This window comes from Notothenia rossii, assembly GCF_949606895.1.
Source record: "Notothenia rossii genome assembly, chromosome: 3".
Lineage (NCBI taxonomy): Eukaryota > Metazoa > Chordata > Actinopteri > Perciformes > Nototheniidae > Notothenia > Notothenia rossii.
The window spans coordinates 76,669,973-76,697,925 of record NC_136901.1 but is presented as its reverse complement, the minus strand read 5'-3'; the positions used below and the strand labels follow the sequence as shown (position 1 = coordinate 76,697,925).

At 40.2% G+C, this 27,953-nt stretch overlaps 4 protein-coding genes across 6 annotated transcripts; 3 read left to right on the top strand and 1 right to left on the bottom strand.

The window, feature by feature from the left end:
* Positions 1 to 131: 131 nt before the first annotated feature.
* LOC307033633 (uncharacterized protein) lies at positions 132 to 4,005 on the top strand. Its single transcript, XM_079672166.1, has 2 exons — positions 132 to 613; positions 2,683 to 4,005. Exon 2 carries the CDS (start codon positions 2,688 to 2,690, stop codon positions 3,435 to 3,437), a length of 750 nt encoding a protein of 249 aa, XP_079528292.1. The 5' UTR covers positions 132 to 613; positions 2,683 to 2,687; the 3' UTR covers positions 3,438 to 4,005.
* Positions 4,006 to 7,215: 3,210 nt separating this feature from the next.
* LOC307031067 (uncharacterized protein) lies at positions 7,216 to 19,392 on the top strand. Of its 2 annotated transcripts, XM_079667819.1 has the most exons (6): positions 7,216 to 7,713; positions 8,419 to 8,475; positions 8,944 to 9,321; positions 9,876 to 9,997; positions 16,995 to 17,055; positions 17,466 to 19,392. In XM_079667819.1, the coding sequence occupies exons 3-6, from the start codon at positions 9,021 to 9,023 to the stop codon at positions 18,704 to 18,706; spliced, it is 1,725 nt and encodes a 574-aa protein (XP_079523945.1). In that variant the 5' UTR covers positions 7,216 to 7,713; positions 8,419 to 8,475; positions 8,944 to 9,020; the 3' UTR covers positions 18,707 to 19,392. The 2 variants fall into 2 exon arrangements, with proteins under 2 accessions (XP_079523945.1, XP_079523944.1); XM_079667818.1 differs by lacking the exon at positions 8,419 to 8,475 and having other exon boundaries at positions 7,218 to 7,713.
* Positions 19,393 to 22,648: 3,256 nt separating this feature from the next.
* Positions 22,649 to 24,328, bottom strand: LOC307034145 (uncharacterized protein). Its single transcript, XM_079672906.1, has 2 exons — positions 24,072 to 24,328; positions 22,649 to 23,712 (listed from the first exon to the last, which is right to left on the bottom strand). The coding sequence occupies exon 2, from the start codon at positions 23,564 to 23,566 to the stop codon at positions 23,216 to 23,218; it is 351 nt and encodes a 116-aa protein (XP_079529032.1). The 5' UTR covers positions 23,567 to 23,712; positions 24,072 to 24,328; the 3' UTR covers positions 22,649 to 23,215.
* A 275-nt stretch (positions 24,329 to 24,603) lies between these two features.
* Positions 24,604 to 27,938, top strand: LOC307034144 (uncharacterized protein). 2 transcript variants are annotated; one of them, XM_079672904.1, is made up of 4 exons: positions 24,604 to 25,573; positions 26,080 to 26,198; positions 26,321 to 26,462; positions 26,789 to 27,938. In XM_079672904.1, exons 1-4 carry the CDS (start codon positions 25,303 to 25,305, stop codon positions 27,769 to 27,771), a joined length of 1,515 nt encoding a protein of 504 aa, XP_079529030.1. In that variant the 5' UTR covers positions 24,604 to 25,302; the 3' UTR covers positions 27,772 to 27,938. The 2 variants fall into 2 exon arrangements, with proteins under 2 accessions (XP_079529030.1, XP_079529031.1); XM_079672905.1 differs by having other exon boundaries at positions 24,607 to 25,573; positions 26,345 to 26,462.
* Positions 27,939 to 27,953: the final 15 nt, after the last annotated feature.

The window sequence follows — 27,953 nt, the reverse complement described above, 5'->3', positions numbered from 1 at the left end:
AAGATAATAAAATAAACATTAAAAGACAAAAAAAAAGATTAGACAGTATTCATGTGTTAATAAGCCAATTTTTCAAATACATTTATTAAATTAAAGTTGGAAACATTTTCAAACAAATCATAGTTTACAACAACAACAACAAAAAGCCCAATAACTTAATTACATAACAAGCTTGAAATATAGCCTTCATATTTCCTCTTTTTATAAGCAATCTGAGCTTCTGTTTTAAGGAATGAGCTGCTAACATAATAAATGAAACCCTATGGAGAGCTGGGATGTAGGCTGTAAAGCATTTTCAAGTATCAAACATAGTTGACCTACATTTTTATGATTTTGCTAACTTAATTGATAAGGCAATAAACATCCTGTGAGTGGCCCAGCCCTTCGTATATTTTTCTATATGTGGCCCTCGGTGAAAAAAGTTTGGACACCCCTGATCTATATGAATGATCCAAAACCGGTTTGTAATTTATTACGTTTTATCCTACCCATTTTTTACCTACACTATTAATTTTCCGCAGACGATCACTGGTTGCTTTCCAAAGATCAAGCAACTGATTGACGAAAACACATCGGTTATTGTCGGAGTTGCCTGGGAATTGCAGCTCTGGAGGTTAGACCCTTTTTTACTTTAAGTTAGACTGAGATGCACCAGAGAGAGCAATACATTAGTCATATTCTACTTACTTGCATGTCTAGTATCTATGATGGCGAATGAGGGCCATCGTAGGTAAAGAATAAAACTTCAAAAGAGGACAACCTTGGCTTTTCTTTGAGATGAAAGCGGTTCATTTACATAAGAAAACAACTTGATTATTGTCTGTGATTATATCATAAAGTCAAACTTTTGCAAGAAATTTTTTTGAAATTATTTGTCAAATTTTACAATGAAACAAAAATAGCGAAAATGTTGTTAATAAATCAAATTGTGAACAGGGAAAGCCACACGTTTGCGAAGGGATGCGACAGAATGGAAATATGCATATGTGCGTTTTTCCATTGTGTTTCTGATGAAACTTAAAATATCTCCTAAACTAAATTAGCATTATGTTTTCTTTTGAAAAAAAATACATTTCCTGCCTAGATGCTTATGGCAATTCTGGTGTGTGTTTCCCCATTTATTGCAAAGTTTAATTTAAATACATCATCCACTGCGGGCATTATATACATCAAGGTGATGTACTTTGCAATTTGAGGCAATGAAGTTCCTTGAAAACTAACAAAAAACATTCGTGTTCCAATAATTGTTGTTCAGAGTTTTAAAACATTTTTTATTTTATTTTTATAAATGTAGCCCCTCTCGTGCTCCAATATTATTCATATTTTGAACTTGCAAAGACCTCAATACGCCCTCTAATGATCAGATATTACGAACGCATTTCTTATAGCTTAGCTTATAGCTTTCTTTTAACTTTTATGTGTTTGTTTAACTCATATATTGATTTTCCTCAGATATGTGCCATAGCTGTTGCCATGATCCGTTACTGCAGAATAAAATCCAGGGGGAACTAACTGCAAATGGAAAAGGATCGGTCTAATCACTGAAGCATTTACTTCCTTTATCCCCTCTAGAAGAATGAAGGGCTATGATTGTATTTTGCTAAAAATGCCTCGTTATTAAAGATATCAGATATTTTGAAATCAGAACGACTGAATGACATAACAAATCAATTTGTATTACATTTAAATCTATCTAATAGATGCCGCACCTGAATGATCTATTTCCTAAGAACAAAAAAAGCTTCACATACTGCCTACTTTATCAAAAATATTTTAAATATCATCAGTCACTCACTAATGTACCACATGGCCAGGTGATGAGGAATCACATAATACTGTGATACTGAAACAAAGGCTGGCATGCAGAACACAGGAAACACTATTGTAATGTTGTTACCATGATGCAGCTTGTGAAATAGCAATAGGAGTTATGCATTATTTCTATGTATGTTGTGTGGTGATCAATTTTAAAATAACGTATAAGGTATTTCGGTACCACTTTACAATAAGACTACCCTTATAAAGGGTTTAAGAATAGTTTGTAATTCATTTATTAATTAGGTTGTGAACACTTTATAAATTATTAATATATCTTTGATAAGACATGAGATAAACAGGGCAACTGTGACCGGTTGCTTGCCAAATAGTGAGCCCACATTTATCTGTCCTGCTAAGCCTTATTAGAAATGGTAGTAACTCATTAATACATGGGAATGTGTTTTACACTTTACAACATTTGGCAGTTATAAATGTTAGTAACTCATAAATAAATGGTCATAAAGAGATGCCAAGAAACATCAAGATGGAAGGGGTGGGGGGGAAATCAACTCAGTGAACAACAGATACCAAGGATGCTGGCTGATGAAGAAGACAAAGTAAGCTAGCCAATAGACTTAGCAGTACAGATAAATGTGGGCTCACTATTTGGCAAGATGACTAAGCCTTATATTGGCTGCCTATCTTACTTAGTCTTCTTCATCAGCCAGCATCCTTGGTATCTGTTGCTCACTGAGTTGATTCTCGCTAAGTAGCCAATATAAGGCTTAGTCATCTTGCCAAATAGTATGCCTGTGTTGATGTATGAAAACTATGTTTGGTTTATGAATGGTTCTTAATGATTAATAAAGTGTTTACAACCTAATTAATAACCTAATTATAAACCCTTTATGAATCCTTTATAAGGGCAGATGAGAGAGCATCAGGAGCAAAGGTTCTCAGAAGACCTCGCCGAAAAACACCAGAGCTGGGAAACCAAGGCCAGTTTGATGGAAACCGAAATAAAAGAGGTCACTCAGGAGAAGGAAGACCTGGCTCAGAGACTTCAGAGCCAGGCGACTGAATTCATAGAGATTCAGGCTCAATTACACAAGGAAGAGGATGAGAACAACCTGATCTGGGAGACACAAGCCCAACAGCTTGAGGAGGAGATGAAGGAGCAGAAGGAGAAGTGCTCCAAAGACCTGACCCAGAAACCCCAGAGCTGGGAGACCGCGGTTCATCTGATGGAGACTCAACTGAAACAGGCGAAGGACGAGAAGGACGACCTCGCTCAGACGCGACTGACCTGGGAGGCTAAAAAGAAGAAAATGGATGACGAAAAGACACTTCTGGAGGACCTCTGTCTTCACATGAAGAATAAGAGCAGAGGATTCTTCGCTCGCAGGAGGGCGACTGAGGAAAGGGACGTCGTTTTGCAGAAAATGCTACGCAAGATGCAAGAGAAGGAGATGAGTAAGAAAGCAAAGGGGGAAAAGAGGAGAAGGAGGAGGCTGGACGTCAGTAGCTGCCTTTTCCTCCCCTCTTTCCCTCTTCCATTTCCCTCACCTCCTTCCTCCTCCCTCACCCCTTACTGCCTTCCCGTTTCCATACAGGGTTTTCTCCTGGAGCTCAGGTTTTCCCACAATCTGTATAATAGATGTGAAAAAACTCACTATTAAGTCCCTCCCCATTAACTGTACCTACTTCCTGCTACCTCACCCTCTCTCACCTTCCTCCATCCTTTATTTACTTTACCTACTTCCTCCATACTTTCCCCTCACTTCACCCCAAACTCTCTCCTCCATTTCCTACATCACCCTCTTCCTCCCTTCCCATTTTCATATTTAGTGTTTTTTTGTTGTGTTTAGACTTGATTAAAAAAAAAAAAATGTTAATTAAATGTATTATGTGTATGCCTCACTGTGTAAACGTATACAGTTTATATTAATAACGGTATGACATGTTGGTTACTAAAGTACTGGTATTTGTTCTATTTGTGATTTAAACAACTTTGAATTTAATAAATAAAACAACAATAGAAGATGTTTGTGCAGATTGTTCTTGGTGTTTCTATTTGGGGTTCAATTACATTGTTTTGTTTTTGTTGTTTTTCAAAAATGTGGTGATTTCATAAGAGCTGTTAAAGTATTCAAATGTGTTTATCAGGGTTTATTTAATGTATATATGAATTAAATCTTGTTGGGTTGGATCAATGTGCTGCTGCTGATCTCTCTATATTGAGGTGAAGTTTCTGCTTTATGCTGATGATGTTTATGTTTTAATCAACACTGAATTTCATAAATGAAATGGTATGAAATAGAAGATGTATGTATTTATAGTTCTTGGTGTTTTTATATTTGTCTCACTGTACACGTTCAATCTCATTATGTTGTCATTGTTGTTTTTATCTAAGGTGTTCATTTCATACAAGCTGGTCCAATATTATTGGACTCTAGTCCTCAAAACATTGAGTTTAAAAGATGAAAATGTAATTTTATCAACGGAAACATATAGTGTCAAAATAGAGAAAAGTAACAAATAACAAGAATGACTCGAGAAACGACATATGTGATGTGATCTTAATTGAACAACACAATCATTAAATGGTTCCCTATTATGTAAAATGCACTTTTAATGTCTTTAAACTACTGAAATTCCCCACGGGGATTAATAAAGGTCCATCTTATCTTATCCTATTTTACAGAAGCATGTTGCCCATAAACTACATGTCCCACAATGCATCTCATTTTGTGACATGCGCACTGAAGAGACTTGCAATTATTTACCCTAGACTTCTGCTTTCAGACATAGTTAATTATGAAGTTATTACCCTATCCAATAAAAATCCAATGCAGAGGCAATAATATAATATAAGACATTATGACGATGAAATTGATTTTGACACCCCTGCTCTATAACATTATTTTGTGTCATGTTTTTCTTTAATTCTCAAAATGCATTATTTCGCTCTTTATCAGCAACAGGGCGAGATTGAAAAACAGGACAGGTTCACACAGATTAATAAAATTAAGGATAAATCAAAGATAAAAATAAAAATAACTATAAAATGAGAAATTAATTAAAATAAACATATATAGATATACTGTAAAGTAGCATGTAACCGTATAATAAACTTATTTTATTCTTTGCAAGCTCTTGCGGGCCACATAAAATGAAGTCGCGGGCCGGATTTGGCCCCCGGGCCTTGAGTTTGACACCCCTGTTATAGAGTATCAAAGGAAAAGGGCAGCTGCTCGAAGGACAATAAAATATACAAAAAAGAGAATATGGAGAGAACTTTGTTCTACCATTTGCAGAGGAGTAACATTAGGTGATGTCTGGTCCATGTTTAAGCGGATGAGTGGGAAATCCATTGAAATTCCAGCTTTGGTTGATGGGGAGAAGGCAGATATGTTAGGAAGGACACGTGCAGCAGTACATAGGAGCATCTCAGTGATATTCATAGGCAGCAAAAACAGCAGTTACTAGCAGAGAAAGAAAACGTGAAGGAGAAGAGACAGGATAATAGGTCAGCTCTTGATGTGGAATTTACAATTTCAGAACTCAAAATAGCCTTACAAGGTACAGGATATACAGCCCCAGGACAAGACCAGCGTTTAGACAGTTACCTATGGAAACTATGACAATGGTGCTGAGTCTTTTCAATAACATCTGGAGAGAAGGAGATATGCCAAGTTTGTGGAAAACAGCCGTCGTACTACCATTCAATAAGCCAGGGAAAGATACAGCTAACCCTACTACAGACCAATAGCTCTTACATCACACCTATGTAAATGGATGGAAAAGATCATTGTCAGGCTCTCACGTACTGGAACAGAAAGGGGTGCTCAGTAGTTTTCAGAGCGGACATTAGAGTGAGTAATGATGTGGAAAAAACATTGAAAACGAAAGAGATAATGGCAATAGTGTACTTTGACATTGAAACGGCGTATGACTCTATGTGGAGTGATGGATTACTGGTCAAATTGAGTAGAATGGGAGGGAGAATGTACAATTGGGTAAGGGCCTTTTTAACAGACAGGACATTTAGAGTAAAGATTGGAGCAGATATTTCCAATTATTTTGAAATGGATAATGGTATTCATTGGTAGACATTTTTAGATCAATTATGAGGTCCACAATAGACTATGGTTGTATAGTGTATGGAGCAGCAGCAAAAACATCGCTTTTAAAAATTGATAGAATACAATATAAAGCATTGCGGCTGTGTATTGGAGAAATAAAGCCATCAATGTAGTTCTGATAGAAGCAGGAGAAACACCTCTGGAGGTCAGAAGAGAGAAACTTGCTCTGTCATACTGGGTCAGACTGTAAGTGGAGAAGAAAATATTACAAACAGAATATTACAGGATTGCTGGGAATATGCAACATTCCAGGGACGTGGGTTTGGCTGGACAAGTAAGGGAAGAACGAGGGCATATGGAGTGGAGACTATCAAGTTTGCCAAAGCAACCCCATTTAGTAGTGTTCCTCCATGGCTTTTCCCAGAAGCTAAAATAGATATGAGTATTGTAGAAAGGAAAAAAGAGTGGCAAATAAATGAAGTAGGAATTAAAACAAGTATGTATCTGAACGAAAAGTACTACAATTACCTAAAAATGTACACAGATGGTTCTAAGAACAAGGAAGAGTGTGTTGGAGTTGGTATATACATCCCAGACTTTAAAATATCGATTTCAAAAAGAAATGAAGCCTGTTACGCCTGATAGATCTGCAGTTCTGCTGGGTGCCTGCGCATGAGGGGGTGAAAGGGAACGAGTGTGCTGATAAATTAGCAAAAAGTGCACTACAAAAATAAATAACATTACCAGTTCAACTTGGTAAAGGAGAAGGAAAAGCAGTCATTAAGAAGAAAGGGATGGAGATCTGGCAGAAAAGGTGGGAGAAAGACCAGAAAGGCAAAGACTATCACAAAGTACAAAAGACAATTACAATTAATATTCATAAAGAAAGAAACAGAAGGGAGGAAATCACGATATCTAGACTCAGAATAAATCACACGGCTTTGAATGGTACACTGTATATCATGGGGAAAAGTGACAGCGACAAGTGTGGGAACTGTGGAGTAAAAGGTGTAGAACATATATTGTTACATTGTGACATCTATAAAGCGGAAATAGAAAAACTAAAGGCTAAAGTTTTAGAGGCAGAGAAGGAATGGAGTGTGGTTGGTGTTTTGGGAACAAAAGGAGAGGGAGTAAGAGCTACCAGAAAGGCACTGTTTACCTTCTTGAGTGAAACTGGGGTAGGATTTTTTTTTTAACATTAGGTCAGGAAAGATCATAGATTTTTATTTGATTTATTTCATGTTTTTTGTTGATTATTTATTTTTTTGTATTAGATCATAGGTTAAAGAGTTGGAATGATATGATGATTCATACTCATGCACCTTTTAAGTTGTTTGCAATCCGCCAAAAAACAAGAGAAGAAGAAGAAGAAGAAGAAGAAGAAGAAGAAGAAGAAGAAGAAGAAGAAGAAGACGAAGAAGAAGACTGCAACACCGTCGCTGGCCCAAAACGATACAAGCCTCGATATATATAAGCTTCACAAAAAGCTTCGGGGATTACTCGACACACGCTCCGAAGCCTCGGCGCAATACGTTTCATCACTAGTTACAACGAATATCGGGTCCAAACATTTATACAGTCAATGTCCAACTCCAAACATGTTTGTTTTTTCTTTTAGTGACGTAGTTCCGACGTCACCTTTCCTTCCCGCCTGGGAGTGAAAATGGCGTATGGTTATCTCCCCGTGTGGTTGGTAACATACACTGGTTAGTAGTACACGTCTACTCACTATCAAGAAACAACTACATTACGCATTTAGCTGTCAGTGGACGAGTCGGCGTTCACTGTTGCTGTCGTGAGGTTTTCGGAGGTTCGGACCCGGTAAATCACCGCATAAAGGCGGCAGGAGCTCCCCTCTTCCCGAACCGTGAGTATCTAATTTGTCCGCCATGAGGATTTGATATACACGTCTAACTTGCTTGTAACCCATTTTGGCTTTCCTTTTTGTTACAACGCCTAGTTGTGTTCATTCAAAAGACATGTGTTGATTTCAGAAACCTATCTTTTGTCGAAAGGAATAACTGCAGTTAGTAATTCAAGAACATGGCGTAGCCTACTGGCTGCAATGTGGTTCAAAAAAAGATAACGTGCTTGTTATTCTAATATGTGTTATATCATCCGAGTTTTCTTCTTAAACCACTTGCGAAAGTATTTTTTCGTTTTGCATAAACCTAGATTGAGGCGTCTTAACGACAACACATGGCGTTATTTCCTGACGGTCCTCTCAATGCTAGCATGGGTTTGTTCCAGGTTTGTTTGTATCCAAACCGTTACAGTACTGTTATGTGTTTCGGTGGAAACATTTCCCCATCATATGATTAAAACACTTTCATTTGGTGGACATTCCACACTTAATCAACATCTGGTAAAAAATGGACAAATCTACAAGTTTAAACCAACGTTGTGTTATTTATAAACAGTTAAATCATTTAAAAGAATCAATCTGAAAGGACAGTCTTGCACCAGCAATGTAGTACAAGTTCTGACAAGGTTACAACATAAAAGCAATCACTTTGTACAGGAAAAGAAATAAGAAAGAGAAGGTCTTAATCAATCAAATTCTACATTACAGGCTATTGAAGATCGGTGGCTAGACGGGAGTTAAGTAGAAACATGTTAATTATAACAGGTAACATCCGTATGATAATTTTCTTGACAGTGGTCAATATGACACCCAGTTTGTTGAAAGCTTCAGAACATTTAGTAGAAAATCAAAGTTATAATAATGACATATATATAATTAAAGGAGATTTATGATACATTTCAAAGAAAGTTACCTATGCCCGTGTACTTCATGCTTCAAAGCTATGAGGCAGTTGTGTTGCTGTGAAAGGAAGAATTTCTTCCCCTGGGTTTTAGAGCCCAGAGCCCGCAAATATACACCATGCTAAACTGACAAAATGTATATTGTTTTTATATAAATGTAATGTGTCCTGTTTGGTTGTGTTTTACTGTACCCTTTTTAGTAGCAGATTTGTATACATTCAAACCAAAGGAACATTTCTGCCATGTGCTAACATGTAAACACAAATGTATGGGTTGTTCAATTTCATAACATTTTAAAATTGTAACCTGATCTCTTATATATCGGTTTTAGGGGGAGTGTAAAAGGAGCAGTACAGAATCACTCAAGGATCTAGGACATCTGTAGCCTGTTTCCAGCTTTCTTCAAAGATGTCTGACCTGATAAGAGGGTTCAGGGCCCAGCTGACCACGAGCATGGACTCCACCCTGAGGAGAGCTGTGTTTGAAATAATGTTGATCTTTGAGAACAGTCTGCATGGGTATCAGATGGAGCTGGGGCATAAAGGAGAGGAAGTTGCTCAACTTAAAATGAAGTTGCAGAGAGCAGAGATCAGGTTGACTGAAATTGAGTGTGTCGGCAGCAGAGGAACAGAGGTGAAGAAAGGAGGAACTGAAGATGTTGTGAACGCCCCTAAACCAACAGATGATGTTCCTGAGATTCACTTTGAAGGTAATGTGTTCAAATGAGGTGAATAACTTGCCAAAATAGGCTGTTTTCTACTGTAAAAGAGACATTTTTTGATTCAATATATTTTTGGAAGGTAACTATTGCAGAGTGAAAGCTAGATTACAGTGTTTCCCCTAGGATGGAGTCATAGCAGCGCTGCTAAGGCACGCGGGCCCAGCAAAATGTGAGCGTGGAGCGCGTGGATTTTGCAAAATGTGAGCGTGGAGCGCGTGGATTTTTTTAGTGCGTGCAAAGTGCGCCCCGTCAATATGTTTCTATGTGTCTGCCAGCACATGAAAGGCTCTTGAGGCCTAGTACATACAGTGGCAATGTCTCAAGACTTAGCAAAATACACCTTTTATTGAACATACAGTAAAGGTGCCGCTGCTATTTGTATATAGGGGAAACACTGCATTAAACTTTAAGTACAGTACCGAGTATAGGTTGCAAGTTTATGTGAGGGAAGGAAAAGCCTTTTATCTTTTGCATGTACTTAATAATCACAATATTGCACGGCATATTCTAACCATATTTGTCTTATACATGTTTTTGTGCAGTACCTGATGACTGGTGTGCTCCCCTGGCCTGTGAGACCTTAACCAGGAAAGAATATGCATGTCCCAGCGTAAGACTGCGCCGGCTGTCCATTCCTCTGTCGCAGATTTCCATCAAGCAGGAGGTGTGTAACTGAAGGGCAGATCTGGAGGGGGGAGTATTTAAATTTACAATTGGGAACCATTTAAGAAAAAGTTATGTTGAGGAAGGAAATAGGCTAACTGTTGTCTGCAGACACTGTTGTTGTTCAGTGTGGATTTTGATTGATCAAACAAGAATCTAACACCACATCTGGATCAGATATTGATAACATGTTTCTAAATCTTACAGCCTGCAACACAACATTTACTTAGGAACTCCTTTTTAATATTTTCCTTTTTTACGGTAGCCAAGCTTATAAAAAAGCTTCTGTGCAGATTCTATGGTAAACATTGGATACATCCAATATGTGATGAAATGATTGGAGCAAAGAACACAAGGAGCACACAGAAGAGCTTTGAGTTGATGTCAGACACTGGAGATTTATTGGAAGCTACGGCCAGAGAATTGACATATTTACAAATATACATATAATGACACATCCTCTGCCCAACTAACTCGGAATTCCTCATGCTCTCCTCAATATTTAACTATTCCTAATAGGGGTGCACCGAATGGGAAATTCTTGGCCGAAACCGATACCGAAAATAGGAAACAGTTGGCCGAAAGGCCGAAAATGATTAATATAAATATATATATATATATATATATATCAGTGATGCAAATTAGTCGCTTTTCGGCGCCTCCCGCTTTTTTAACGCTGATTTGGGTGACTTGTGTAATTCGCGGAGAACCGAAGAGTTTTCGTTTTGGGGGTGGGGGGGTCGTCCGTCCGTCCGCCCGCCCGTCCGTCATTCCGTCCGACTAACGGACCACTTTTCACTTCAAAAAAGAAGAAGAAATCTAGACCGCAAAATAATTAAACAAGCGAGTGCCTGTTTTTCCTGGCCAAGGGCAGGAAAACACAACACGAGCGTAACGTGTCTTCACGTGGTATATGTCTCGTCGGAAAGGAGTGTAGACTAGAGTGCTGACGGAGAGCACCGGAACGCCGCTCCAGCTCTTCAAATATTGCTGTACCCATAAGGAGCCGTACACACCGCAGTGTTTGCGTGGCTGTCTTTAGTTGTAAGCACAGTGGCGATCTGTTGTCATTAGCATCTGGTTAGCTAGCTATGCTAACGAATTTAAAGAGCTTTTCTACAACCAGGTGGAAGAGAGCTCTCTCCTGAGAGGCTCAAATAACCTCAGCTCAGTGAGGTTAAGGCACACCTTGATATGATCATTATAGTTATTAATGAGACATTAGAGTCTAAATGAAAAACAGGTATAAAATACAATAGGACAGTAACAAAAAAGTTGTTAAAAATAACAAGAATAGAGTTTAAAAGGGGAGTGATTTGTAAAATATCCAAAAAGAAGAATCTGCTTACAGTTCTGTTTCATATGGGTGTTGAGATGTATCCATAGATCTCTTCAGGTTGCTCTCAAAGTGCACCAGATTGATGCTTTTAACTTCAATATTTAAAAAAAAATCTTCCTGGGGGAGCATGCCCCCGGACCCCGCTAGAGGAGGTAAAGTCCCCCCCACTTAAATCATGTTCACATGGATAGGATACTTAATGCATTTGCACACATCTTGTGTCCATATCTTTCTGCCACAACCATGCACGTGCATGCGTGCATGCGCGAGTCATGGTAAAATATCTGGATTAAGAGGTAGCTTTTTCTTTGCACAGCATGAAAGAAAGGCCAAATTAATGGGCTGTGATTTTAGTTTTTTTTAAGCAGTTCAATAATTTGTACGGCCCTCGGAGGATGTTGTAAAAATTGAAAGGAAAAAGGTTCCCCACCCCTGCTGTAAATAATAATAAAACCCCTTGATTTATAACTTAACATCTCTGTCTCCTATTGATCTGAGTATATTATAAAGAATAGCCAGTTCATTGAAGCATTATAGCGCAGGCCTTTGTCAGATGGTATATTACGCTGTTTTTTTTCTGCTTCGAATAGTTCTCTCTTTTTTCACCATACGTGTGTTTGCATCCCTGATATATATATATATATATATATATATATATATATATATATATATATATAATGTATACAGTTTTTACCAATGTTGTTCAGCTACCTGATAATGGAAAAAGACATGATTATGGCAAAACTTAACTTAAATAAAAATCACTATTATGGGTCCATAAAACATTTATTCAGCACTTTTGAATGCATACAGTACATTAATTCTAAGTCAAGTGCATTTTCTTTTCTCTGTAGGATAACTACAACAAAGTGCATTCAGAACAAAGCCAAGGTGCTTTAAAACTGCATAAACATTTAGGCCAGTAGGCCTTCAACAACAACAAATGCACCTATAAGTGCATGCATACAAATGTGCAAACTGGATAAATCCACATGAATGTAACTATTTACAAATGAAATTACAATTCAATTTCATAAGCAAAGTAGTAAACATTGTATAAAGATACATAAAGTGAAAACTGGATACAAAATCCACAATCAATTACAAATTAAATTACAATTTCAAGAATCTGCAAATAAGGTGGTCTGTCCTCATGAGCAATGTAAACAACATAGTATCATTTAGATACCGAAAGTACAATATATTGAACACTGTGCTGCTGTCATTTCCCCCAAATGATAACCTGAGATGGTGAATTATAACTCACAATGAAAATTGTTCAGGAAAGTGGGTATAGAGTAGACATGTAGAACTAGATAAGCTTATGATAAGCCAGCCTGGTCTACTTATTAAGGAAAAGTGGGAGGTTCTTTTTAATGAACAGTAGCTTCTCTGCTTTATCAGCCATAAAATCTGCTCCTCTTCTCATCAAGCACATGAGAGGCAGCGCTGAACAGTCTCTCGCTGTCAGTGCTTGTGATTTGATCTTACTCCGCATATTTGTCCGGGTGTTTTGATTTCAAGTGGTGGAGTAATCCCGAAGTGGTGAAAGTCTTTGCACTTACACCCCCTCGAGAAATGTCAGCTGAACACGTTTTACAAATCGCAATCTGCGCCTCTTTCTCTGATATTTTTAAATATCTCCAAGTGCCAGACATGTTGGCTGTGAGCCAGCCGCGAGCATGGTCGCGCGCCGTGCTTGTCGCCGCCTTTTGATTACGTCATCACAACAACACGTTAGCTTACCAACGTAACCCTGTTCCCTGACATTTGGTGATATTTTTTCGGTGCTAAAACCCTTTCGGCCGAAAGCCGAAACGGCCTTTTTAACCATTTTCGGCCGATAATTTTCGGTGCATCCCTAATTCCTAAGATAATAATCAGCATTCGATAACCAGTCAAAGCCAGCTTCGGCCCTAGCATAGAATGATCGGCTCCAGGGAGCTATCCACCTGATAAGATAGACTCCAGGAGTGGAGTCTACCAGCTTGGTGTAACTCTACGTCCGACGTAGAACCGAAGGTTAAGACCAAACTAAAGTTATGACTTGTACACCACTTAGACTAATTGTGTACGGAAGATTTAAACTTTAACGGACATGTTGACCGGTGGAAAAAAATGTTTACGGAAACTCTGCCGCACGGTCCCCTCGTCCCTTGGAAGAGGTGGTGAGGTGGGTGTTTTTCATCTGCTGTGGACTACCGGAGAGATATACAGCAGGAGAACACGCCGTCCACCGCGGAGAATAAACAGAAGGGCAACCAGGCTCCGGGGTCTTCTTCGCTGCTTTTGGTGTATTTCGGGCGGCAGCAGCGCCACTTACAGGCCTGGCATATGTACTACAGCGTTTCCAGCATTTCCAGCGGTCTAGTGTGAACGGACACGTTAATGAATCGAATGCGTGTGAACGGAAGACTTTTTTGCGCTTGCGTATGCGTTTTACCGTATGCGTCCTCGTGGGGCCGGGGTCCAAGCCAAACTATATCCGGTCACAGAGATCGGCTATTTTAAAGTAAAGTCAACACATATAGACCCTAAATATAGTCTATATTAAGAACGAGAAAAGTCATAACATATATATCCTTTTTTGTAAACATATGACAAATGTGTGAGGGTGATGACGTCAGAGCATCGTCTTATGTGCCAGGGCTTAGCCCCGGACAGCCCCAGCCCAATTTAACCCCTGGGTATTTGTGAGGGAGCTCCTATATGGCATTACCCCGCTGAAGCTCACCAAAGTTTAATATATTTCATTGTTCAAAGTTTTGTCGATTGTTTTGTTTATTGGTCAAATACTGTTTTCTAATGGTTTCTGAGGAGTTTTACTGGAATGAAAGAGCACAGAGTCTACAGAAGCAAAAAAGCAGCATACTGCATTAAACCTGACCTTCACAGAGAGGTTGAAGTTCATGTGGAAAGGAGGCTTCAGTAGTCTGTCTGCACTCTGTTTAGTTTTGCTATCTTAAAATCAATATAGTAAATGTGAGGCAAAGTGTGTTGCCAATGTAACCGGTTAGAACTCAAAGTTGCGATGAGGTCTTAAAATGTATGGAAAGGGTCTTAAAAAAGGTCTTAAAAGGTATTAAATTTGACTTCAGGATTCCTGCATATACCCTGTCACAGATTTAACAACGAAAGGGCATTAACCCTTTGGAGTCCTGGGCTAATTTGGCCGTTTTTGCATACTTTTGATTTGTCTTACTAAACCCCATTAAGAAATGTTTGGCATGTCAATGTTTGGTATCTTTTTTTTTAAGGACAACCTCACCTATATAACCTGATAGTTATTTCTTTCATTTTTAGATACTATATGAACATTTTGGACCCAAAATCACAAAAAAACAAAAACAGATTTTGAAAATGATATTATTTTTCATATAGTTAACACAAACATACACAACGAAACCATTTGAAAGCTGGAAATATATACATGGGATGTCACTATGATAATGTGAAAGTTTGATTGAGGTAGCATGAACCTATATACAAATTTTATGAACAAATAACAGGTGTATCCATAGGCTTTTTTTGTCTGATTTCTCAAGTTCTGTCAACAGTAGGCACAACAAAACACTTAAAAGCTTAAATAATGTTCATGGGATTTCATTCTGATAAGGCAAAAGTGTTATTATAAATATAATACAAATATATATATATATATATATATATATATATATATATATATATATATATATATATATATATACATTTTGTACAAAAATCAGTTTTTTCTGCCACGCTTCAAAGCAGTTTCTGTCAACTACGACACAGAAGGCAACATGACAGGCTCCTCCTCCTCCATGTCAAAAAACAAGCTTATAGCTTGACTCACGTTCAGAGTTCTCTTCATCATAGTTGAATCTTCAAAACTCTAAATCTATCTAACTATATCTAAATTCTCAAAGTTTGTCTGTCACTTTACTTCAATCGCAGTCTCCCGCCGTCTCTCTTCGTCTCCCGCTGCCTGTCTTCGTATATCTTCGTCTCTCTCCATTTCCCGCCGTCTCTCTTTGGTTCCCGCCGTCTCGCTTCGTATCACTCCGTTTACCTGATTACCTCACCCCCTCCCTGGTAAATACATCCTGTTGAGCAGAATCTACAGTTTCCAGTATTTTCCGTTTCGTAAAATGATCAAATACGGCGAAGAAATTAAAATATGTGCTTCCATTATTCATACTTTTGAAATATATTTGTATTAACTTTATATCATCGTATCTCCGTGTTTACTGGGTCTTTTTGCATGAAACAAAGACTGGGATATAGTTTCAAGCCAGTACTTTCGACAGAAACACACGGCAATGTTGTCCGGACTGTTTTTTTTGTGCGGCACCGGCTTGAACAGGTCATGTGATCTGATCACGCCGGCGTCACGGTCGACTCCAAAGGGTTAAGAAGAGAAAGAGTCGTCCTTGATCGAACAAACCCACTGGACATCTATTCAGTGAGTTGCTGGAGAGGTTTCGTTTTGGCAGAAAAGCCCTTTTTAATTTAATCGAGGAGATCTCCCCTCAACTACAGCATGGATCAGACAGAAACGCTGCGCTCTCCCCAACCTTGCAGGTGCTGATTGCGCTCAGATTTTACACGAACAGGGCCTTTCAAAATACTGTGGGAGACATGATTAATGTTCATCGCACAACTGCATGTCGGGCTATTAGACAAGTTTCGTTGGCTCTCCAGCGCCGCCTGAGGAATTATATTCACTTACCAACACAAGAAGAAGCAGCAAAATCCTCCTGGCATCCGTGAAGATATCGGTGGACGACTTACCCGCAATCACATAATAAACTGTTTTTTTGCAATTGCATTTCAATAAGCTCCCATTGTGAGCACATATTTTCATTAGGCCGTTTTATAGCCTATGTTATTCAAAACACACAAGAACATTAAATAACAACATTTGGAGAACTAGCATGAAATTGAGATTTTAAAAAAATCTGTAAAATCCCTCTTTCTTTTTCGGGGTGTGGGTGTCATTTTTCTCTTCTTTTGGTTTCCGTTATCCATGACTTCGTTATCCAAGTCTTAGCTTGCTCTGAATGGAGGAGTTCGAGTGTTAAATTATGTAGACGTGTGTTGCTTGGCAACAAACTTTTGTGTGTATTCACGTGGACGCGCATCTTAAGACCAGGCGCAGCTACGACCGAGACTAGTCAGGCTTGGTGCACTCGGTGTGAATTTGGATCACTAAGCCCGACATTAGAGTTAAGACCTACTTTCTTACGCCCAGCTGGTGCACTCCACTCCTGAATGTCCTTCCTGCTCTCTGACACTGTGCTTGGTCCTGTTATTATCTAAAGAAGAGATTATTTTATGAATGTTTTGGGCTTGCTGAATCAACTACCAGGGTAATACACAGCTGTGGAGAAAGAATGTTAAAGCTCTATGTCCTAGAGAGGAGGAGAGGGAATAAATAAGAAGACTATAGAACTAAAACTAAATGGGCATATAGAAAATTCTATACCACAGTTATCACATGTTTTATAAAGAGCTACAATATTCACAAAGTAAGTCTCAAAACATTCAAAGTAAGTCTCATTACTTGCTGCGTTTGAAGACATAGCTCTGCATGTTCCTAATTATTTTGAACTTTATTTTTCTTTTGTATTGTTAATCCCTAAAGATATAACCAACAAAATACTACTTATCTTTGATTTAGGTGGATCAGCGTGACATTGACTCCAACCAGCAAGCAAAGGGTGTCAGGAGATCCAAGAGAGGTTGGTTTCATTTTTCAATTGTGCTTTTATTCATTTGTGCTGTAAATTACACTTGTCAGAATTTAGATGTTTGCATTCACTGATACCCATTTCATGATTTCAAAGGCTCTCTTTGTAAATAGGAATTGTTTCTTTGTAAATTTGCGAAGTAAGATCTCAAATCGAATGCTCTGTAAGCCATACATTGATAGTAGTTTGTTTACAAAAATCAAGTGCAAGTTAAAGTTTATCCGCCCTCTAGCTTTATACCTTCTAGCTTCGAGGACAATGATTCTAATAAAATGTGAGGCTGTAAATTGTATCTGCTTTCAAATGCTGGCATTACCAATTCTCTTTTCTTCCACTTTTTTAGTGTGGTGTAATCGTGTCATCTCTGCTTTTTCATTCAGTTTACTATTTTCTTTTTACAGGTACCTTAATAAATAAGAGAACCACGCAGGACAAAACCATACTAACACATGACCAACGAACTCAACATTCAACACAGAGAAACGACATAAAACAATTGCTCTCAGGCATAAAGCAGGTGCATACTGACACAACAATCAGTGCAAGTCTAGGAAAAGGGGGGGGAAATGTAAAAGGAAAAAAGCAAAAACATAACAAGAAGAGCAAAGGAGAAGAAAATAAAATCGTTACAAGAGAGTCTACAGAAAAGGCGATTGTAAAAAATGGCGGGGGAAAAAAGTTCTCCTGCAGGTATTGTAAGAAGGCATTTGACACAATGTTTGGCAGAAGTGTGCATATACGATCACACAAGAAATGCAAAGGTTGCAAAATAGAGTTCCCAACTCCAAGTGCTCTAAAGTTGCATAAACCATCCTGCGTAAAACTCAAGAAGTTGTTGGCAAAAAAAGCTCGATCCACTAACCCTCCAAAAAACGAGTCTTTAAGTGAAGAAAACCTGACTGCACAACAGGTCATCTTTAAAAAAGAAAGCACAGCTTCCTCTAGCAGGCCCAGTGAATCTTCTACCCAGAATAATAAGGGTAACAAAAAGCTAACCTGTGTACACTGCAACAAGACATGTCGTACTATTTTGAATCTAGAGGAGCATTTGTGTGTTCATGCTGGTGAAAAGAAATTCCCTTGCAGCATGTGTTCGAAGCCATTCCAGAGTAAAAAGGCACTTAGGAAACACAAATGGAAAATGCACAAAGAACAAAACATTTCCAGTGTGACAAATGAAAGCAATGCATGGACCATGCCTTTGGAGAATATGGACGATATTTGTGTGGATTTGAAGCCTCCAAAAAAAGAAAAAAGTCATGCAAACAACCATGAAGATGTTCAGAGGGATAACATTCCAGACACAAGCCCAAGTTCAATATGGGAAACAATGGGCACACGCTCCCCTGAGGGCTTCATCTGCCGGTTGTGCCTGAAGCCCTTTACAGACACATACGGGCTAATTGAGCACTTTCCCACCCACACAGGAGAGAAGCCAAGCGGGCACGGGAAAATGTGTTTGAAGAGGAGACGCAAGTGTGAAAAGTGCATGAAAACGTTTCCCTCAATAGCTAAGTACAATAAGCATGTCTTGATCTGTGGGAAAGATCATAGCTGTTCCTGTGAGGTTTGTGGGAAAAGTTTCGTCCATAGAGCATGCCTCAGGAACCATATGGAGCGGTTACATAATACGCCAGTATAAAGTTAGCATCACCTGTCTGTGGATATTGAAACGCTGGATGTTGTCATTCATGATCAAGGATGACCTGCATTTAATCTTTTGTAGGTTTTGTTTTTGAGAGTGATACGATCACTATATAACTCATACTAACCAAGTTAGTATTCACCATCACAAGTTCATTGTCCCATTGTGTGATTTCATACTAAAGAGCAGAAAAAGATCTCACCAAGTTTTGTTCAATATGTCTTAAGTATTTTTTACTGAGTGCCTTATTCACGATTTTTTTGTGTTGTATGAAGTTCAAGCAGAATTGGAAAATACATTGTTTAAACACTCTTATTGCCTCAATAGTTTCTGGTAATGTTAGTTGTTTAGACAAAACATTTGCACTCAGCTTTGCAATTTTTAAATGAATTTGAAGGACACATTTTTAAATCTTTCTTGTTACCCGACAGATATGTAAGAAGATTACACTGGTGATCGTTATGTAGATATTTTATCCCGTGCTTGAGTCGTGAAAAAACAACGATTTTTATATATATTTAACATTTGTAACTGTTGTTGGGTTGTATTCATTGTTAATATTGACACGGTGGGAGATCTTACGCGACTATTGCTTTTTATGTTCTTAAATGTTCTTAGAGTTATTACAAGTGTTGCTATCTATGACCATTGTCAGCAATAACCCATTAAAAATATTTACTGTATACCTTGACTTGCATATTTTTTTGGCAATAACAACGAGGTAGTTGTACTACTTCGTCACTGAACTTTTTATTTAGATTTTAGTGCATATTTTCAAAGACAACATGAAAGACAGCGATACAAGGACAAGGCTCACACATAAAAAACAACAGAACAATAAAATACCATAAGGGGTTACTAAGTCAATTTAATTGTATGCATGTGTAACCCCGGTGTAGTGTCCCCTCAGCAACAGACCACTCAGCTGGTGATTACTTCAGTTTATTTCCCTGCGTTTCAATCATAGACTGTAGGTTTCAATGGACACATACAAAGAACACGTGAGCTGCGTTCTGTAGGAGAGATAGAACCACGTTCAAGTTGGCCTATTAGCTCACACAAAAAACATGTTGCTGTGAGCATTAAACAACTAACCTTAAACTAAACAAACACAACAGAACGTTATTGTCCTAATAAAGTAATAACACATGTTTGTCCACCGACATCACGTGCTATGAGAATCTCTCACAATCCATTGCGGTAACAAAGCTACAGTAATGCAGGCGCGCGTTTGTAACACCAGACGGCGTAATTCTCAAATTTAACCCGGATTTTACACCAACCTTTGTAACTGTTACACATCACATGCACATGGGCCCTTTCTCATTTCTCAAACTCCCCTCCTCGACTCCTATCCACGATACTTAGTCCCGCCCACAGGAGATGCGAGCCGAGGAGCCGAGGAGGAGAACCGAGGAGAGAGGAGGGGAAGCAGCAGGCGGTTAGAGAAATGAGAACTCCTCTGCGCGGTCATATTTAAGCGACGTCCGTTAATTATGACTTGGCAACAGCTGCATCAGCTGTGAGTGTTTTGTTAGAGCGCTGTATTTTGTAATCTCTGTTAGATCAGCTGAACATTGTTCCCCCACATATTTACTTTTAATTCCATTTGCAACAAGTATGACACGAATGTATGAGTATTTTCGACACATACTAGCATCTCTTCTGTATTGGGCAGCACTAAAACATTATTATAAAAAGTACCCTACAAATAAAGGCAGACATATAGGCTACATGAGGCTTATGTATGTTTCATATATTCACACATGCACACATACAACACACAAAAAAAACCAATGACTGTCTATACACTATACTATACGCTATGTTAACCTTTTTAAACTAGTAGGCTAAATGACATGATAAATCATCAACTCACACCTCTTTCACAAAACACCTGCAACGAATTTCTAATCCAAATAATTAACGAATCATGAGGGACCTGACAGGCTATATAAGGTCCAGGCACATCTGTGATTTAAATCTCAACAACAAAAAACATATTCAGTGACCACATGAAACAAATTGAGTCATGAAACCCGCTGCAGCATGTGCCTTACGGCAGTGGCAAAAACTTCTGACCAACAACAGGAATCAGGAGAGACGCCGATCTCAGCGCTGGAAAGCGAGAATGCGCAAAGCCATCCTGCTTCATCTTGAGGTATTTGAGTGTTCGATTACAATTGTTTTAAATAGTTGAAAAATAGCTGGCTTTTTTAATTGGAATACAACAATGGATTAATTTGTTATGACAGAATATGTATGTACAGTTTAGTTTGATGGATAAAGGTATTGACCTGTACATTTTATTCTTCGGGCAGGGCTTCCATGCAGTTGGCCGATAGCCCGGTATTTAGTTCATGTGTGGGTGCCATTGATGGGTGCCATATTAGAATAAAGACCCCACCCGGACCCAGTGGCCAGGACTACATAAATCGGAAGCTTTTTCCTTCCATACAGCTGCAGGCTGTATGCGATGGGAAGGGTAAATTCCTAGAAATATTCGTAGGATTTCCGGGCTCAGTGCACGACACCCTTGTCCTAAAAAACCGTACCTTATACAAAGAGGCTCTGTACCCTCCACCAGGGTACTTTATTGTGGGAGATGGTGGCTATCCATGCATTATACACCCCATAACGGTCGTAACCCCGTATCGGGAGCCACTACAGGGGAGGGTACAGAGCCGCTTCAACGGCTGCCATGCCAAAGCGCGCAGCATCATTGAGGGCGCTTTTGGGATACTGAAGGGGCGATGGAGGTGCCTCCTGTCGAAGGCCTTGGAGGTGAACCACACCTTTCTCCCTGCTGTGGTAACTGCCTGCTGTGTACTGCACAATCTCAGCATTACTGCAGACATGACTGAACTGTTGGAGGAGGAGGAGGAGAGGTCTCCACCTCGTCCTGTGAGGGGGGAGCGAGGTGGACAGGGCCGGAGAGAGACTGGAAGACCAAATCTCGGCTCCTGACCACAACCCGGTCCAGCTGAACGACCACGATTATTGTTGAGAGGATTTTTATTTATGGCCAGTTTTTTTGTTACCCGTTTGTTTTCTTCACCGATGAAAAATGCATTTACTGGCCAGATGCATTACTCAGTTCTTTTGTTCGTCCATTTATATACCTTATTTCCAATTTCACCTTGCTCAAGTTTATTTAGAGCAAAGGACTTTACAGACCCATATCTTTATTACAAATTGTATGTGAAATAGGCCATCACACAATCTCTTGAAAGTGTTACGTTTAGTGTTGAAATTGAGTCATGTTCAGTGATAAAATATTGTTATGCTTTGACTGAACTTGAAAAGAAAGAAGAGACATGTGTTAGCAATTTTACTTATGTAGGGTTTGAGCTACATGCAGTAACTTGCCTCAATGTTAATGTATATATTATTTATAATAAACATCCCTGATATTGCATTTGGATATACTTTACACACGGTTGGTTTATGCGCAGAATTATTTGAGGTGGAGATTTAAAAAGCGGAAATCAGTGGCCATGACTTTCTGTATGACTATAGAAAGTTATGCCTTGGGTTGCAAAATGACTTTAAAAACGTTGGCTTTTCAGTCAGGTCCTAATCATAAAATGTATAATCAGCTTTGTATAAAATAAATATCTCCTTGTATCTTCAGTAAACATGTGTGTTTCTGTATTTCTAATTGTAAAGAAGGCTTCATGCTTGATGTAACCCTTGTACGGTGTTCGGGTTTGTGGGACCCGTTTATTATTTTTCTAAAGAAAATTGATAATTTATTTTCTCTAACTCACTCTATGGCCTTGGCTCTGCATGTCTCCCTTGAAAAAGAGATTAATGATCTCAATGGGATTTCACCTGGATAAATAAAGGATTTTAATTGCATTTTCTGTGAAGAACAGATATCAGGACACATTTTCAGTGACCACCCATGCCCGCCCCCCCCCACACACACACATTTATATTACATACAGGGTGTTCGGGGCCACCATGACCGACGAACACTGGCTGAATAACAGAAATATGAACACACCACCAGTTAAGGTCAAACTTAAATATGTTTTTCGGGTACAAGCGGCCGAGATGGGTTTTCTCCGCAGGGTGGCTGGTGTCTCCCTGGTGAGAAGTTCGGTCATCCGGGAGGGACTCGGAGTTGAACCGCTCCTCCTTCGCGTCGAAAGGAGCCAGTTGAGGTGGTTCGGGCACCTAGTAAGGATGCCACCTGGGCTCCTCCCTAGGGAGGTGTTCCAGGCACGTCCAGCTGGGATGAGACCAAGGGGTAGAACTAGAACCAGGTGGAGGGATTATATCTCTTCGCTGGCCTGGGAGCGCCTTGGGATCCCCCAGTCAGAGCTGGTTGATGTGGCCAGGGAAAAGAAAGTTTGGGGCTCTCTGCTGGAACTGCTACCTCCGCGACCCGACCACAGAGCGGGAGAAGATGGATGGATGGATGTTTACTAAATGTTGTATATAAATAAAGAATAAATTAACACATCCAAAGTACAGAAAAAAGAAGAAGAAAAAAAGACACTATTCCTTCCTAACAAGTTCCTCGAAGAGCTTGAGGAATTTGGCGGAGGCTTCCTCCGAGGCTGCCTGCTGGCGGTTGAAGCGGTCCTCCTCCTTTTCCGCCTCTGCCTCCAGGAACTGTAGCAAAGCGCTTTTTCTTTTTTTTCGGGGAGGGGGACCGGCAGAGGTGGATGGCTCAACACACTCCTGGCTGTCCGAGCCAGACTCTGTGGCCTCCTCATCCTCCACTGTGGCCTGGCTCTGGACAGCCTCAGTGGATGTTGAGCCACTGCCAGAAGCCACAGCAGCAGTGGCCGAGTCCATCAGGGTGGGAGGGTCGATGGATGGCCTCCCACCGATGGCCTCATGCATGGCCGTAAAATACGGATCTATTATGTTCCCAATCCAGGAAAATGTCACTCACTCCCAGGCTTTCTTGGCAGTGTGCCTTCGGCCAGTAAAAAGGTTATCGTTCTCGACCCTCACTTTGATGAGGGTCAGAGTGTCTTGCTCTGTGCCTGTGAAAAGACAAAGTAAAAGGTGTAGCTTAAAACTGTTGGAAGATTTACAGACTGTAATGAGCGATGGATTCTAGTGTACAACATAGCCCAAACCAAATGATGGTGCTGAATGCTAAACAAAGTTCTGGTTGATTTAACACTCTTACAAAAAAATTAACGTTTGCACTTTTAAACATCATGACATGCTGTAGCAGGATTGGGTGTAGTTAAAATGTGGATAAAAACATAAAGAATATCAGGTGAAATGTCAATAAGGAATGCGGTTAGAGGGCTCTAACTGCATACAGACGGGCGGAGTTGGATCGCGCATTTCACTTCTTAAATAACTAATGTAACGTATCATTGTCAACACTTACATTTGTGCATTGCTCCCGCCATGGTTTTGAAATGATTCCAGCGGTGTGTCACGCCTATTTTATACCCAACGTTCCCGGAAATGCATCCGCGAAGGAGCCGCGAAGGACCCATTAGTGTATCCTCCGTTATAGCTCCTCCAGAGAGCCTCCTCGACGCTCGATCCTCGGTCCTCGAAGTGCATTTAGAGAATTGAGATGTCCTTCAACATGGCGCGCTGAAATTCATTTCCGGGTCACTACCGGAGGACAGAGGAGTCGAGGAGGGGGATTTGACGAAATGAGAAAGGGCCATGGTCTCGTATCATGAATTACTCCATAACATAGATATACTTTTATTATTATTATTTTTACCCGTTTCTAAATCGATTCTTTATATTGGTCTTTCTAAGGGGAGTAGCAGAGTTGTTTTCAGTCCAGGAATTCATCACAACAATTGAAGTGTTTTTCAGTATATGACATCATTTACATTTATTTTGGCTCTTTGATTTCTGCTGTACCTGAATCCTCATCTTTGTTATCGCGAGACTTGCAACCATCACATCACATAAATGATATCAACCTGCTAGTTAGTTGGACGCCGTGTCGCTGCATCGTTTCATGGATTTAATTTATGCCAGATAAGCTATTTGGTCGCTTTCTGTTGAGATACATTGCAGAATCGACCAGCTTCTTTGGTTGTTTCCATTGCCCGGTAAACAGTTAGCTAGAGTAGTAGCTTGAACTAGCACCTGGACTATAAACAGGCTAGCACTGGTTACGCTTCGTTGGCTCCCTTGTTTACACGTTAGCTTGTTAGCTTCCTTACTGTATTGCTTGTTACAACAGCATGTTTCTTGTAGCTAATTGTAATTGTGTTAATGCTCATCAACTAAACAAACCGGCTTACTGCATTGCATCACGTTGTTTGCCATCACTGCTTTAGCGTTAGCTCAACAAATAAAGCCTGGACACCATTGTCATCTTTATTGAAAGATCTTAAACAGCCGCACAGCAGATTTTTAATAACAATCAGATTGTACTATAAAAGCAACTTGCTGCCATATATTAATAATAGAAATGGCCTAGGTACTTAGCATGGCAACATTGTGTGGCAGTTCATAGTTCCAGGGTAGAGGAGCGCACATCGCTGTAGACACATCTTCCTCGACTGTCACTGGAGGCAAACCATTGAATAAAACCTTGGTGTCAATCCCTCGCTGACATTAAAACATCCTTCCTGAAACAAAGCACAATGGAGACGGTGAGGAGTGCTTTCCACGCTCAGCTGGCCACCGTCATGGACTCCCTGCTGGCTGCAGCTGTCTGCGAGATCGCCAAGATCTTTGAGAGCAGCCTGTGTGAGCAGCAGGCAGGGCTAGCGCAGAAAACTGAGGAGATCTCCATCCTCAGATGCAGGCTTGAGAAAGTGGAGAGGAGGCGTAAGGGTGGAGGGAGCGAGGGAGGGGAGCTGTCATCAGGAGACAGAGAGGGCAGCACGAGGCAGCAGACCCCCAACATATCAGGTAATACAGCTCACATGGTATTTAAGAATTTTATAAAAACTTACTTGGGTCAGAAAAATGCTAATGAAAGTGGACAGTGCACTGGTAGAGTTGTATCATCTTGTAACCAAGTCTGTATGTCAAACCATTCCATATTTTTTTTGATGTACAGCTGGTGAAATAACTAAGTAAACTACAAGTACTGTACTGATGGAAAATGTGGAGTTACTTGTTATTATCTTGCTATTTCAAGATGCATACTTCTTTTCCACTACACCTCAGAGGGGAATACCAACTTTTGTCTGAAAGAACAACTGGAAGATTGTTAATACAAAATATAATCAATTATAGAACATAGAGTATTTTACACGATAGTGTTACTACTTTACCTAAGGACAAGATGTTGGTGCTTCTTCTAAATATCCCTATCCTTTGCATTGTTGCAGGTGGATAAGCCCCAATTATAATCAAGTTCTCATCCCTATCATTTAACTGATGCACTGACCACCTACACTTTTCTTACACAGGACTAAATGTGGGAAAGGATTTGTCTTCTCATTTGGACCCAGTGGAAAGACTCAGTCAGAGCCTCAGAGGGATGAAAGAAGAGGTCACAGGCCAGGATGGAGCTTCAGTAAAACATGAGGTCAGACCCTGTCCTCAATGATTTAAAAGTCGGATGTCCTAAAAATTGATGTTAAGAAGCTATAATGATATCTGCAGCCCGAATAAAGTGACATTTGCTTTTGGCTTTTCTGTGTCTTACAGATCTGTGTTGCTTATTGTTCACAGCGTGCTGGATCACAACCTACAGTGGGGTCTGTGGCAGTCCAAGTCCCAGAGGTAACGCTTGCTGCTGGAGAACAGAGGAAGATACATACCCTGTCTGCTACACAAGCCAAGGCTAAATGTAAGATCAGAACTACTTTGTCCCTATGAGGAACATTAGGTATACATTAGGTCTATACACTAGAGTTGCTCGTATTCTGGAATATAATTTATTACTAAGAAATAAGTATGTTAAATATTTGTGTTATGCTACAATACATAACACTAATAAATATGGAAACTTTTAAATAAAAAAATATGTATATAAAAAATCTATAACAACAGTGTAAATGATAATAATGCTGAACATTTGTTAATGTATAAATCAAAAAATGTTTGGTTTAGTATTGAACAGTTTAATTATAATTCTACACGGTAGTGACCATACCACTTGTCCCTTCCTCCTAGTCCCTGCAGTGTCTCACTGGGATCAGGGCGGTGCAGATATCAGATCTGTCCGGGATCAAGCCTCCACCCCTTTCCTCTCCATCTCCCAGAGCGGACGTTGTTCCCCCAGGCCTGACCCTGGGCTAGCTCAACCAGGGGAGTGGTTACCAGGGCTGGATGGCACCAAAGGTGGGGTGTCCGGTCTGGAGAACCTGCAGGCCGAAGGCACCAGCTGCTCTGGTCCAGCTGGCAGCAGCGCCGGCACAGACACACTCTGCTTCAGACGGGGTTTTGGCTCTGACGAGACCAGCAACGAAGACGACGATAGCTCCTTCCCTTTTCTGGACCAGGAGCCTGAGAACCACATCTCCCATCAGAACTCTGTGCAGGGCCAGGGGGTACTGCAGGTTCAGCCTCAAGCCCCACCTGGGGAATCTCCATGGAGACCCAGAGATGACAGGGGAGGGAGAGGCCCCGTCAATCACACACGGCGGGTTTCAACTTTTGGCAATAGAGACCCTCTCCGAACACAGTCCAATTCCCAGTCGCTGGCTCTGCGACACACACACACTCTCAGCCATCCTCCAGCTCCTGCTGCAGCGAATGGACGGCCGTACACCTGCCCATACTGCACCAAGTGCTTCACCTACCCCTCCCACCAGCGCAGACACCTTTTACGCCACACAGGAGTAAGACTGCATCCTTGTCAGTTTTGTGACAAGAGTTTCCTCACCCCCTCTGAGCTGACTGTGCACACTCGCACACACACAGGGGAGCGGCCTTTCGGCTGCGCCCAGTGCGGGAAACGTTTTGCCCGCAGTGGGAACCTGAGAGCCCACCAACGGGACGTTCACATGGGGAAGAGACCCTTTGCTTGCACAGAGTGTGGGAAGAGATTTGCCCACAGAGGGAACCTGAGGGTGCACAATCACAGAGTCCACCAAGGAGACCCCTACTACATGGACGAACAGCAGGAGCCCGAAATAGCCCCTAATCCCATTTGAAAACGTTTAAAAAGTGATGGCTCTGCAATTTATTTTCTTCTTTCACAGTTGCCTATCTGCCTATTTCCCCATTCAAGGATTTGGGTTTTTTCATACTTGATGTGAAGTAATAAAATAAAAGCACCATCAAATTGTATTATATTTATTTAATACATGGTCAAAATACATTTTGAGTGTCTTTA

What these genes read in the sequence shown, in the direction of transcription:
- LOC307031067 (XM_079667819.1), top strand. Translation starts at nt 9,021, where the DNA reads ATGTCTGACCTGATAAGAGGGTTCAGGGCCCAGCTGACCACGAGCATG. An exon ending in TCCTGAGATTCACTTTGAAG is followed by an intron (nt 9,322 to 9,875) that starts GTAATGTGTTCA and finishes GTTTTTGTGCAG; the next exon opens with TACCTGATGACTGGTGTGCT. An exon ending in TGTCAGGAGATCCAAGAGAG is followed by an intron (nt 17,056 to 17,465) that starts GTTGGTTTCATT and finishes TTCTTTTTACAG; the next exon opens with GTACCTTAATAAATAAGAGA.
- LOC307034145 (XM_079672906.1), bottom strand. Translation starts at nt 23,566, where the DNA reads ATGCATGAGGCCATCGGTGGGAGGCCATCCATCGACCCTCCCACCCTG.
- LOC307033633 (XM_079672166.1), top strand. Translation starts at nt 2,688, where the DNA reads ATGAGAGAGCATCAGGAGCAAAGGTTCTCAGAAGACCTCGCCGAAAAA.
- LOC307034144 (XM_079672904.1), top strand. Translation starts at nt 25,303, where the DNA reads ATGGAGACGGTGAGGAGTGCTTTCCACGCTCAGCTGGCCACCGTCATG. An exon ending in GCAGACCCCCAACATATCAG is followed by an intron (nt 25,574 to 26,079) that starts GTAATACAGCTC and finishes TTTCTTACACAG; the next exon opens with GACTAAATGTGGGAAAGGAT. An exon ending in TACACAAGCCAAGGCTAAAT is followed by an intron (nt 26,463 to 26,788) that starts GTAAGATCAGAA and finishes CCTTCCTCCTAG; the next exon opens with TCCCTGCAGTGTCTCACTGG.